The 13,593-nt window shown below is 34.3% G+C and overlaps 2 protein-coding genes across 4 annotated transcripts; both read left to right on the forward strand.

Annotated features, from left to right (window-relative positions):
• Nucleotides 1-1,416: 1,416 nt before the first annotated feature.
• LOC125186392 (stomatal closure-related actin-binding protein 1-like) lies at nucleotides 1,417-7,549 on the forward strand. Of its 3 annotated transcripts, none has more exons than XM_048082746.2 (13): nucleotides 1,417-1,548; nucleotides 2,622-2,915; nucleotides 3,102-3,230; nucleotides 3,367-3,459; nucleotides 3,545-3,685; nucleotides 4,213-4,281; nucleotides 4,619-4,702; nucleotides 5,565-5,745; nucleotides 6,038-6,154; nucleotides 6,235-6,293; nucleotides 6,666-6,800; nucleotides 7,045-7,194; nucleotides 7,258-7,549. In XM_048082746.2, the coding sequence occupies exons 2-13, from the start codon at nucleotides 2,634-2,636 to the stop codon at nucleotides 7,288-7,290; spliced, it is 1,473 nt and encodes a 490-aa protein (XP_047938703.1). In that variant the 5' UTR covers nucleotides 1,417-1,548; nucleotides 2,622-2,633; the 3' UTR covers nucleotides 7,291-7,549. The 3 variants fall into 3 exon arrangements, with proteins under 3 accessions (XP_047938703.1, XP_047938702.1, XP_047938701.1); XM_048082745.2 differs by lacking the exon at nucleotides 1,417-1,548 and adding an exon at nucleotides 1,628-1,832; XM_048082744.2 differs by lacking the exon at nucleotides 1,417-1,548 and adding an exon at nucleotides 1,629-1,836.
• A 4,088-nt stretch (nucleotides 7,550-11,637) lies between these two features.
• LOC125191351 (putative serine/threonine-protein kinase PBL3) lies at nucleotides 11,638-13,448 on the forward strand. Its single transcript, XM_048088895.2, has 5 exons — nucleotides 11,638-11,781; nucleotides 11,896-12,170; nucleotides 12,396-12,531; nucleotides 12,621-12,757; nucleotides 12,841-13,448. Exons 1-5 carry the CDS (start codon nucleotides 11,718-11,720, stop codon nucleotides 13,339-13,341), a joined length of 1,113 nt encoding a protein of 370 aa, XP_047944852.1. The 5' UTR covers nucleotides 11,638-11,717; the 3' UTR covers nucleotides 13,342-13,448.
• Nucleotides 13,449-13,593: the final 145 nt, after the last annotated feature.

Below are 13,593 nucleotides of genomic sequence, written 5' to 3' on the forward strand. Positions count from 1 at the left end.
GTCAAAGTGGAGAAAAAAAGTAAATAGTGAAATAATACTCCTACTTACTTAATAGCCATATATGCACTCATTTTGAAAAATTAAAACTAAATAGTTAGAACGGAAAAAAAATAAAGTTAGAGAGATAATAATGTAGAGAAGAGTATTTCTATTATTATATTTCCAAAATGAGTGAAGAAATTGAAATACCTCTATTAAGGGGAAATAATGGAAGTACTTTATATAATCTAAGAGTCCTTTTAAAACATTTTTATATTCCAACGAACATACAATTGAAAACTCACCGGAATTAGCTATAAAGTGTCCCCTCACTTTTATTCTCAATCTATTCAACATCACCATCGATATTAATAAAGTAAATTAAGGAACGTTGACGGTTATTATGGTTTTCAAATTTTTTATTAGGATTTTGGGTCAGGTACGGGTACCCGCAATGTTGGGTACGGGATACCCGACACGGGTATCGGGTAATCCCGATATACCGCGGGGCGGGTATTAGGACAACAAATTTGGGTAAAATGGGTACGGGTACTCGACTTGTCGGATGCGGATACCTGCGGGTAACCCGTTTCGCCACCCCCAAGTATTACATATTTACATCACACACTTTAATGTTTCATACGTTATTTTTAAAATAATATAAGTACTTGTTTATGTGATTATGCCTGTATGGTTATTTTGTTGATTCTTTTAATACCTCGCAGTATTTGTTTAGCAATTATAGGTTAATATAGCCGCGGTATTTGATTCGCAATTATTTTTCTGATTAAGAATATTAAGCAACGTATTAGATATATTCAAAATCTAACTTAACGAAGCCAATGGCTACAAATTGATTCAGTCCCTCAATTATGATTTGGAATGTGATTATGATTCAATCCCTACATTAGTAGTAGTATTTATATTTCAAAGTCTAGCATATTTTTCATACATCTTTTATAGTATTAAATCTTTCAACGTGCAAAATAAATGAATGTACCCTCCCTAAGGCTCTATATGTCAACTAAATGATTTTATCTTTTATTTGATAAAACTACATGAAATTTTAATACTCCATGCTATCCACTCACCAATATATAATACAATCAAATACAGATATCCAACTATAGTAACAGAATACATAATAATTATAGAGCAAATCATCCCATTTTTTCATCGCTTTTAAAACCTAGTATCTTTCAATTTCAATCTATATTTTGTACACGTACTCTACAAACAAAATATTTACAATAAAATAAGATGCATATATTAAAGTAATCAAAATATTATGCTTGCACGACAAATGAGGGGATTTCAAGCAACCACAAATATCAATCACAAATTCAATAGTAATTTAAATTCTAGTAAAAAGAGAAATAAAAACTCATTTTGTCCCTATCGTATAGTTGACTAACTATAATTTTAATTTATTCTCGTTATCTTTTGGAATCTTGAAACACTCCTAACCAAGAAAAAATTTCAACTTTCCTTCATCAGCATCATCAGTATCACATATGTATACATTTTAGTAGTTGATTATTGAACAAAGATCAAATTTTTGGTTGATGGGTAAGCTTTTCCGGTGGCAGTATATATATGTCAACATATGTTTGTATAATTAGGGCGGCTTTTTCTTTGTTTCAATAGCTTTTAAAAAAGCAAACAAGAAGGCCATTTATTTCAAACTGCCTTTTTCTTTCTTCTCTCAGTTCTCTGCCCCTTCCTTCCTACATTCATACTACTCTTTTTCTATCTACATTCAAAAACTGCTGCTATTTAAACACCAAAGCTGTTGTTTATTTCTACTTTTTGGGGTCAAACATCCTCTCCAGTTTCTTCTACTGACATGATCTGTGGGTAAATTCTAGCATTGTTTTAGTCTACCTTTGCTAATTAGCATCCGTGTTCAGTCTCCTTTTTATTTGCTTATTCAGAATCAACATCATTTTCTTTCTCATGTCCTTCTAGAATTGGACAATTTTTTAATGGTTTCAACGCTCTGCAACGTGAGCTTTATTTGCTGTCTACATTGAACGATTTTGCTCTTTTTTTTTTGTATTTTTGGGGACTGATCATCACATTTGAGTTCTATATCAGCAATTGGATGTAGTTGATGTTATACAGTGAATAGGAGTAGTATATTTCGGTTGTTAGTTTTTCCTTTACCTTAATTTTTTTTTTCTTTTGGGCCTTCTTCTCTATTTTTTGTATGGTTGAATTGAAAATCGTGTCAGAATTCAGATTAATGTTTGCATTCATGTGCTGTAGCCTGTAGGTGTAAAATACTAGGAGTACATAAGATAGAATCAGCCTGGTTAAGAAAAAACACAGCAAAACAAAGAAAAGAATTAATCTTGAAAAGCCTAAATATATGTATATGTGTGTGTGTGTGTGTGTCATTTGAATTGCTTGTAAGACTCTTTGCTTTTCTCATTTTGTGCGGGTTTACATTTTGCTCTCAAGTTTTAGATTGACTGGTTATTGGTTAATGTGTTCGTGTTTGGTTAACCTGAGGTATAAAAGTTCAATATATAATTCTAAATGCATTCCCTACTATTGGGAGCAAGTATCTAGTGAAGTTCCTTTATAATTACCAAGATACTGTATTACTGCTGAAACTGTGTTCTCTTTGCTGCATTTAGGAAAATTCAATCATGACGAGGTTAACCCATGATTATAGCTATGCAACGCAAAAGGATGCAGTCTCTCCAGTTTCTACTGATGTGTTTTTTGCCACAAGTCGCTTTCCACATTATAAAATTGGTGCCAACAATCAAATCGTAGAGGTGAAAGAAGACGCTGAGATGTCCTCTATGAAAGACATGGTTGCACGAGAGACTGCCCTATTGCTGGAGCAGCAGAAACGCCTCTCAGTGCGCGACCTTGCTAGCAAATTTGAGAAGGGTTTGGCTGCTGCTGCAAAGCTATCTGATGAGGTCCCCTCTTGTTTGAACTGGTTTTACTTTGTAATCTATGTTTTGAATTGTCTGCTCTTTAAGCGGCTCTCTGTCAAAGGCATATCATATATCCGTGTTTCATTTTAGTACTTCCAAGTTCAAAACTGTGATTCTGTCTTTAAATTGATGTCAAGTATTGTAAAGTTGGTTGCTTCTGGCTTCCAGGCTAGGCTCAAAGAGGCAGTCACACTAGAGAAACATGTACTTCTAAAGAAACTCAGGGACACACTTGAAGCACTGAGAGGGCGCGTAGCTGGCTCAAACAAAGATGATGTGGAAGAAGCTATAGCTATGGTTGGTTATTCTCAATCTCCAAATGATTGCTTCTATATTGGTCCTTTACTGTCTTCTATCTACCTTACTTAGATGCAATTATATCATACGTGTCTTCCTCAATGGTCCCATTTGTTGATTTTTTTAATTTTTATAGGTTGAAGCTTTAGCAGTTCATTTAACTCAGAGAGAAGGAGAGCTCATTCAAGAGAAGGCAGAAGTAAAAAAGCTTGCAACTTTTTTGAAACAGGTGGAATTGCTGTATATGTTTGTTCTATAATGAACTTGTTTGTTTCCATTACCAAAGGAGAAAAGCTGAAAAGTATCATTTTTAGGCTTCTAACGATGCTAAGAAACTTGTTGATGAAGAGAGAGCTTTTGCACTGGCTGAAATTGAGAATGCTAGAAAAGCAGTCCAGCGAGTAGAAGAGGCTCTTCAGGAACATGAGCGAATGTCACGAGCTTCAGGGAAACAGGTTCCAATAGATATTCTTCGTCCTAGATTTAAAAAAACAGCTATATGTGTGGCTTTGTACTTCTGTTATGGTGCTTTAAATCTTCAATGAGTATTCATTCAACCGAAATGAACTTACAACAAGACTTTTCTATTAGATCTTTCCTAACAGCTAGGTGTCTTATTTATGTTCTTGAACGAATTCTCCAACTTGTGGTTTATATATGCATGTAATAAGAGGTGAAGATGGCTTTTTTCAGTGCATAAGCATAACTTGGGGTATACTGTTATTCATGAATTGTACGACTTCTGTGATAGCCTTTTGCTCACACTTCTGTAAGCATGCATAGTGATAGTGGAGTCCCACTGTTAAGCATTAGATGTTTGTTGAGACTTGAGAAGTAATTTAACGTGTTTGCATATCAAAAAATACGAAAAGCTGACCTGTAGAAGTTCATATCGTTAGCTTTTACAAGATATCATACTCTATTATAAATCCCAAAGTAGCGTCATTGATTTGTGCTGTCTATTTTCTTTTTCCATGACCAGGACTTGGATGAATTGATGAAGGAGGTTCAAGAGGCTAGACGAATAAAAATGCTACATCAACCTAGTAGGGTATTACATCTGTTTCATTTATTCTTGCTATCATGGAGTTTCAGTCAGTAGTCAATACAATACTATAGTTAGCTCAGCACCAATCAAGAAGTATAATTTAAAAAGAATCATGGTGTTATTCCTATAATCTATAGAATTCAAATATTATATCATAATCTATAAGACATTTAATATTATAGCAGTCACATGGTTTAAATACTTAAGCATTTAGCTTTTGGAGTATATTCTTGGGAAGATATACTTTAGATTATGAATCAGTACTTTTTTTTTAAACATAGATATCGTGCGTGTATGTCTGTACTCTGTATCTCACTCAGGAGACATACCTGTTTTTCAGGTCATGGATATGGAACATGAGCTTCAAGCATTGAGGATCCAACTTGCTGAAAAGTCAAAGCATTCGCTACAGCTTCAGAAGGAGGTATTTTTTATAAATCTCACCTTTTTATCTTAGTACATCCTTTTGTATAGTATGTTCTATTTCTAGTTATCAGTTAGGAATTGTTGGTTTTGCCTATTGGTGGGTTTTGTTCATTAATGCAAAAATTTGATGGCTTAAACTCATCTCAATTTGGGTAAAATATATTACTGCTAGAAGGAAGATTTAATGACTATCTGTAGTAGCTAAATTTGGTAAGTTGTGCCAATCATGGGCCTGTAAAAGAAGAAAGTAAAGTACGACTCTAGTGCATATAGGTTGTAATTTGCTTCTATTTCGTTCGTTTTCATGCTTAAGATCCTTGCGAAACAAAAAGCTTGCCTTCCGTGACAAAAAAGGAAAGTCACAGTGATAAAACACAGACAAACTGCAAGTACAATATTCAGCACGGGTAATCACCCTCAAATTGCAAAAGACTTCTTACCTTTTAGGATATAAGGTTTGCTAAGGAGTCCCTTATTAGGAAATGGAGGCATGGAGCCACACAAGCAATTCCAATTCCAAAAGTAAAACTAAGAGTCTTAAGTTTTGGGCTAAGTGAATATATGAGGTGCAATATTTAGTTTGCAGTTACCAGTGCGTATTCTGCATATTAATGAATTATGACATTCTTCTGCCAATCCTCTGTTTGTCAGTATTTTATTCTTTAATGTCTAAAATTTCTAAAGTATCCTTCAAATTTCCTTCTATTTGTTTGATTGGCACCTGAACATAAATTTTAAAGACCGTGCCATGGTGGACTTGAACCCATAACCTTTGTTCCGGGCATCAAGCACTCTACCTCTTTGCCAACCCACGCACACAAATTCCCTTCTTAAATGTTCTTTTGGTTGACTATTTGCAGCTCGCAATAACCAGGAATGGCGGTAAAAACACACCCCATTTGTATGACATAGATGGCACGGAGGCATTAGGTTCAGTTTTGTTTATATATCAATGTTCTGATAGTGCTCCAGAACTTTCGGAATGTGCAATTCAATGGTATCGTTTAATGCCTGAGAGTGGCAAGAAGGAGCTTATATCAGGTATGTGCTCTGCTTAACTGTTTGCTGTCGTCCTTGTTTGCACCTTAATAAATCATTTGTATTAGTGAATCTGCCAATAGGTAAAGATGTCATTGTTGCTGTTATAAGCAAAATTTACTATCTAAATATCTAGATGTTCACCACGGTGTCTTGCTGTTGCACTTGATTTTCTGTTAGCATTTATTCTAATGTACACTTTTCAACTACCACTCTATGCATTGGTGGCTCGAAATTATTATGCTTTGCAATTTTATGATGTTTGTTGATTATAACTGGCTTTTTACGATGATAGGAGCTACCAAATCTGTATATGCTCCCGAGCCTTGTGATGTTGGACGAATGCTTCAAGCTGAAATTTCGGCTAATGATCAAACAACTACAGTCGCAACCTCTGGACCTGTCGATCCTGGTTTGTCAGTATTACCTTTTGTGTTCTTAAAATTTGGCGATTTTCGACTATTGGAAACTTACCTTGTTTTCTGATTACAGCTGCAGGATTGGGAAGCTATGTAGAAGCACTTGTGAGAAGGCATGACACTGAGTTCAATGTATGTAATTCCTGCATTTCCATTGAAAAATTTGGTAGTCAACTGCTGTTTGTTTGTTTGATTTCTGAGGTGGCTGTAGCCTCTCTTTCGGGAACATTTCTACTCTTGAATTTTAATATTTTAGTACTTCAATATACCCGAAAGTTCCAAAAATGATACTTAGTACTCATCCAATTCATTGCTCCCTGGTAGCTCTATAGAAAAACATACTCAAATTATGTAGTCTGTGAATAGCATGTCTTATAAAAAAATATAAATATTGGGCTTTCATATTGTTGATAAGATGGATTGTTCTTTTACTTCAACAGACAACAATGCGCATGCTCTCTCTTTTCCCACAGCTGCTCACGTTTTCCATGAAAAGCCTTGCAGGTAGTCGTCATCCAGATGAATGGGGCAGATCATGACTCGCACGCCATCCATGTACTGCATGTTGGTAAGATGAGAATGAAACTTTGCCGAGCCAAGACAACACTCGTAAAAGAATACTATTCCAATTCAATGCAGGTATTCATCTCGCCCTTGTTTGATTCGTGTTTCTGGCATTTGTCTCAACTCATCGAGAACCAAATATTTTTTCTTAATACTATTTAGTAGTTTAACAAAATGTACAGTCAAAATAATCATATCCTTCAAAGACTAAATGAATCAACCAAATGACTACTGCTTCTTAGTTTGAAGTAGCAATCTGTCTAATCCTCGTTGAAGTTTGATGTAAACAATCTCGACAAAATTTTCTTGGTGTGCTCAGCTATGTGGAGTTAGAGGCGGTGGGAATGCTGCAGCACAGGCCGTATACTGGCAGGCGAAAGCAGGACATTCCTTCGTATTAGCATTTGAATCGGAGAGAGAAAGAAACGCAGCTATCATGCTTGCAAGAAGATTTGCATTTGACTGTAATGTAAGTTTCACCTTCTTGAATTTTCGTCACAAGGAACACATTGTGATGCTCTCGTTTTAACAGATTACGCTAGCTGGGCCGGATGCAGGAGCTTGATCGAGCGAGCTGACGATATTTCAGGGAATGTAACAGTAGAGAGATAGGCTGCCTTGATGGAATATTTGGTGGTGACTTGTTGTGGAATTGGCTCCTTTTTTTTTGGTTTGGTGTCAGTTGCCTTGAGATCTAATTTTCTTGCTATTTTTTTTGTTTTCTTGATTTGTAATTGTCTTTTCATTTGGAAGGAAATGGTGAATGTGTGGTCTGAATAATTTATGTAACAACTCTGCATTGTAAATAAACAGGTTTTGAGTTTTGTATTGTGGTGAAAATTGAGTTCCCAAAATAGTGATGGGAATTTTATATCAAGTGTAGTTTATTTCTCATCTCAATTGCAGCTCACAAAATCGAAAATGTGAGATTATATTCAAAGCATGGATCGTTTATATAATTAATTGAATTTATGATTTTGTATTTATTGATTTATTTAGCACATAACGCTCAAAAAAAAGTAACAAATCTAAAACTATTCACTCAAAATCGTAAAATGTCCATTTGTTGATGAATCCAAAATTGACTTTATGGTAGTATAATATTTGAGGTACTAGTTGGATCAAAATAGTTTTAACCATCAAAACTAATGTGACTGTCACTTTTAGGACCAAAATAGGCCAATTTATTATGTTTAGAATAAAAATTATTAAATATAGTATTTTAGACCAAAATAAAATATCAGTATATGCAATAGACTTCTTAACCAGCTGTAATTGACAATGTATACAATATTATATTCTCACTTATAGCAGTGAATAACTGTGTACCATTCATAGTTACGACTTACATGTACATCAGCCAAAAATTTTATTATCACCTAATCCTATTACACGTTTTAAATATATTTTGTTAAAATAGATGATAAAATATTTATAATATTAAATACCAAATTAAATTCCATTAAGAAAGAAGAAGAAAAAAAAAGAAACTTTGCTATAAAAGATGATTTTGAGAATTGAAGAAAAAAATAAAATGTTAAAAATAGCGATTTTTATGTTAACTTAATAATCATATGTTTAGGAACAATTCCTTTTCAAAAACGATGGTGGGATACACACTGTAAAATTATAAGCATAAAGAAAATGTTAGATTAATTTACTGATTGATTATTTATTAATTCTTAGATAACAGTACAGAAAAGAAGATAAACTTAATTTAGAAAATAACAAAAATACAACAAAATTACAGGTAGATCATTTCAAGCTCGATTGTATGGGCATTTTTCGCATTATAAAGCAAGTGGGACATCTTTAGCGATTATTCTATTTCTATCATTCAAAGAAGGGATGTCTCTAATGGGTCATATCCATTTTAATTCTGATTTAGATTCATCGAATTCATTGAAATGACCATCATAATTTTCTATAAATTCGTTTTCATTGACAGTGACACAATTTTTTAGATTTTCTTTCGTTAATAAAACTAAATTTATGAAATACTAGAACTAAAAAAGTCGTCGTGACTCAGTCCAAATACGGAAAACTTCGCAAATTAAACTTCATTATGATTTAATGTTGACTTATGGCTGCGGATAGCTTTCATATTAATTACTAATGATAAATTTTCATTTCCTGCTAATTGATTGATTTTATATTTTTGTGTTCTGAAAAAAAAGGAGTGGAATTTGATCGTGATACGTAATAGTTAAGGATTTGATATATGTATCGAAGAAATTATTTGAAGAGCGTAGTTTTTTTGAGAAGAAGCTGAAAGGAATCAGTTTCTTCCATGAATGAGAATGATAAAAATATTTTATTTCTTCATTCTTAATTATGATCAATGAGTCATACGGAGTACTATATATTCATAATATGTGAGATAAAAGAAATATCAAGAGAAATAAATAAAATCCAATTAAACTAAATCAAATAAAATCCTAATAACTTATAGATTCATAAAGAAAATTAGTTTAAGTGAAAAGATATTCGTCACATCGTGATAGCTCTTTTCTACAAATTTTCATTAGTTATTTCGAAAGTGCAAATCATTTTCAAATAAATTTATCTTTATGGTTTATGAGCCAAACATGTAAAGCGGAGGGTTACAAATTAATAAACAAAAAATTAAATATGCAAAGTAAAAGATAAACTAAAATTCTAAAAGTACATGTACAGTATAACAACTAATGTGCTCAAGTTAATGATATAGAACAATTTATAATATTGTGCTCATATTCTCATCAAGAATCATTCACATTACAAATAAATATCCAACATTGAGAAATTAAGAAAATTATAGCATGCTTGAACAATGTTTTGTATATCAATTTTATGATTTTAAACAAAATTATTGCACAAGAACAAATGATTACTCAATAAGCAGTTAAGCACCCAACGTAAACTAATCAAACAATTGAGGAACATAAAATATTAATTGGCTAAATATAGCCACATCAGAAAATAATTTTTTGTTTGTCTAGCTACCTATTTATATAAAGCATCCTTTTTGCCTAATTTTCTTGGACATAAATTTTCGAAAAGTATATATATGTCGCAGTGGTATATACTCTCCAAAAGGAAAATGCAACTTCCTCTTAAGCGACAAATGAGTCTATGTCAACCTATAATTAAAGAGATTTTAAGAATATTCAAATTCTTTTGTATACAGCAAACAAGAAATATATTTGAAGCTTCCTTATTCGTAACTGACAACCAAAATGGAGAAACTTCAAAGAGTTGTTATATCACATATTTGACAAATCAATTTTGATTTTGGTCAGCGACATCTATATGTATTTTTTTTAGAGAATAAATTAAGATGGTGCGAATTTAATTATTGATATGTTCTTAACATAGACAATCGTCATCGTTTTGACAATAAAATACAACTGGACTGATTAATTAATACGTTAAATATTTATTTATTTTTAATTTTTTAGTGCATTTATTTATCCTTAATTAATTAACTTTTCATTAAATTAAATTTGTTGAAGTTTGATTAAATTTTTAATTAAAATTGATACCCGTAAATCCGAATTTTTGCCATGTAAAGAGTTTGACGTCCCTCTACTTTTTTTTTTGACCTAAGACAAATTGTTCGAATAGAAAAAACTGAATTTTTATTTTAAAAAATAATTGGAAAAAGTCGTACCACCTCAAATAATTCAGATACATCAATAATTAGGTCAATATTGACGTTCTCTAAAAATAGAAATATCCATTTTACAAAAGGGAATTTAAAAACAAATATACTCTTATGATATCACCGCCTCAGCAACCAAACTGCATATAATAATCAGTATATGCACATGTTATATTTGGAAATTTACATTTATGAAGAACAGTTCAATATAATCAAAGTCGTATATACATTAAATATTTCATTAATTGGTATAGTTGACACTGCTCGAGGGTGAAAAAATTGAGATAGGTCAATTACTATTATTTCTCATGTTTATCTACGAAATAAACTATCCATTCTTTACTTATTTTTTTCTAAATCTCGTTTAAGCTGTTAAATAGTAGAATAAAATGAAATCGTAAGTCCTATAATCAGAGACAATTTAACCCTTGATACATAAAATAGACGGTGAAGAGATAGCACGAAATATATATTGTATTCTTGTATTTTCTATGAATTTTGAAAGTTCAAAGATTTGTCTCAATTTTTTTATAGTAGGTTATTCTTCAAACCCGACAGAGAAATATTGGTACGAAAAATTATAAACTTTGGGTGAATTAAAGTATTTCTCACGATTTTTGAAAGGTGGTGAAAATCACAAATTTTAAAATCTGTGTAAATTTCTCTTGACAGATCATCCTTCAAACCCGACAAATCTACGAGACATACGGTTAGACACATTATTCGCATCAAATTCAAAAATTAGGATGTCAAAATAATATCGTTTAATATAGTACTCCCTCTGTCCCTTTGTAGCTCAGTCGTATTTCTTTTTGGGTTATCCCACTGTAGTTGGGTCATTAACTTTTTTGTAAAATCTTTATCTCTTTCTCCATCTTTCTACTTTTTTCCTTTCTACTTTATTCTTCTTTTACTTAACTCATTTAAAATAATTGTTCTTGAATCCTATACTGAAAAGAAATATTAGCATGAGGATAGAGGGAGTATAATTCAGATTAAGCAACATAAATTTTTGTGCTAGCCACATGAGATCAAAATTTGATTGAAAATTTTATATTTGGATCAGATGGAGAAAATTGCAGACTTAAAAAAAACTTGTATTTTATACTAGTAGTTGATAATTGAGGATAGAGTAGATTGGTCAATGCTTAGAAAAATGAGAATTCCCAGTCAAACAATGTAAATTGCATTAATAAAAAAAAAAGTAGTCCAGGTGGGACCATAGAATGCAGAGACAATGTCACCAATTTTCAAAGTAGATTTTGTTCATCCTTTGACTAAACAACATGTGTTTGTGAATAAGGGTGGAGGATGGCCTCCCTCTCCTTTCCTCCATCTCTTCATTCACTATGGGTCTCTGCCTTGGTAAATCCTCTGCTAAACTTGCGCATGCTTCTTCTGGCCAATTCTCAGGTACTATACCACTTAACACTTAAAACTCAATCAATATTTATACACTTATATGCACTTGTTGTTGTTGTTGTGAATTGTGATTGAATGAAATGAGTCTTGAATTGATGATGACAGGCGGCGGCGCGGAGGAGAAGCAATCAGGAGTGGTATGCAGCAGCAGCATGTTGTTGGGTGAGAAAAGCAACCTCAAATCCTTCGCCTTCTGTGATCTCAAGAATGCCACTCGCAACTTCCGCTCCGACAGCCTCCTCGGCGAGGGCGGCTTCGGCTACGTCTTCAAAGGCTGGATTGACGACCAAACCTTCGCCCCCTGCCGCCCCGGCACCGGCCTCGTCGTTGCCGTCAAGAAGCTCAAGCCCGAGAGCGTTCAAGGCCACCGAGAATGGCTTGTAATATGTCTATTCCTAATCACTATTTTCTTTTTCTTTTATTTTTTTCTTGTAATATCTGGGTCACGGTTTCAGTGCAGATTTATATTCAATACTATGATAGAAATTCATAGGATGAGTGACTCATTAAACTTATACACTGCTTTAAGTTCTCTAGTGTTTTTTTTTTTTAAAAAAAAACTTGCTAACAATTGCGACATTAATAATGAGTGATGATTTTTGCAGGCAGAAGTGAACTATTTGGGGCTACTGCACCATGAGAATCTGGTGAAGTTGATTGGGTATTGCTCGGAGGCAGAGAAGAAGCTTCTAGTGTATGAATACATGCCAAAAGGGAGCTTAGAGAATCACTTGTTTAGAAGTGAGTGATGAGTTTTGTTGGTCAAGAATGCATATATATATGGCTAGTTTAATTTTAAGTACTAATAATAGTAAGTCTTCCATTGACAGAGGGAGTGCAGCTGATGCCGTGGGCTACTCGGATGAGGATCGCGGTGGACGTGGCGAGGGGGCTGGCCTTCCTGCACAGCCTCGACGCCAATGTCATCTACCGAGACCTCAAGGCGTCCAACGTGCTTCTCGACTCGGTGCATCATCTCTTCTTATCTCACTCAATGACTCACTCTTGTGCGTGTGCATTCGACCTAATACGTACTTATGATCAATGCAGGAGTTCAATGCCAAGCTGTCGGATTTCGGCCTCGCGAGGGAGGGGCCCAAGGGGGACAGGACCCACGTTTCGACCCGGGTTGTGGGCACGAGGGGGTACGCTGCGCCCGAGTACGTGGCCACAGGCCACTTGAACCCCAAGAGCGACGTGTACAGTTTTGGAGTGGTGCTGCTGGAGCTTCTATCTGGGAAACGGGCGGCAGGGGACGAGAACGCCGGGGGTGCGGAGGAGACGTTGGTGGACTGGACGAAGCCGTTCCTCACGGACACTAGGAAGGTGTTGAGGATCATGGATTCAAGGCTGGGAGGGCAGTACTCTAAGAAGGGGGCGCAGGCGGCTGCGGCCGTGGCCTTGCGTTGCACTGACACGGATCCCAGGAGCAGGCCAGTCATGACGGAGGTCTTGGCCGCCCTCCTCGAAATCCAAAAATCCACCGCTGCTCCAAGAGCCTCAGCTCGAGCTATGAATCACCAGCTCAGTCCTCATAGGAGATTGAGGTAGCTGTTTTATAAATAATAAACACACAGTAGATGTACTATTTTTTATTGGTGTATCTGGAAATATGTTGGGAGATACTGTGAATACAATGGAGAAACCTGTTACTTTTATATTCCATGTAGTTTCTGATAGTTATGAGTTGTGAATTAAATTTGGCACTAAAAGATGATGTCTCTTTTTTGGAACTTCCATTTTATCAAGAGAGTCCCTAATATACAGTTAAGAGTGGATTTTCCTAATCAAAAGCCACATCTC

This window comes from Salvia hispanica, chromosome 5 (assembly GCF_029641045.1).
Source record: "Salvia hispanica isolate PSC_SH4W2 chromosome 5, Shi_PSC_v1, whole genome shotgun sequence".
NCBI classification, from domain to species: domain Eukaryota; kingdom Viridiplantae; phylum Streptophyta; class Magnoliopsida; order Lamiales; family Lamiaceae; genus Salvia; species Salvia hispanica.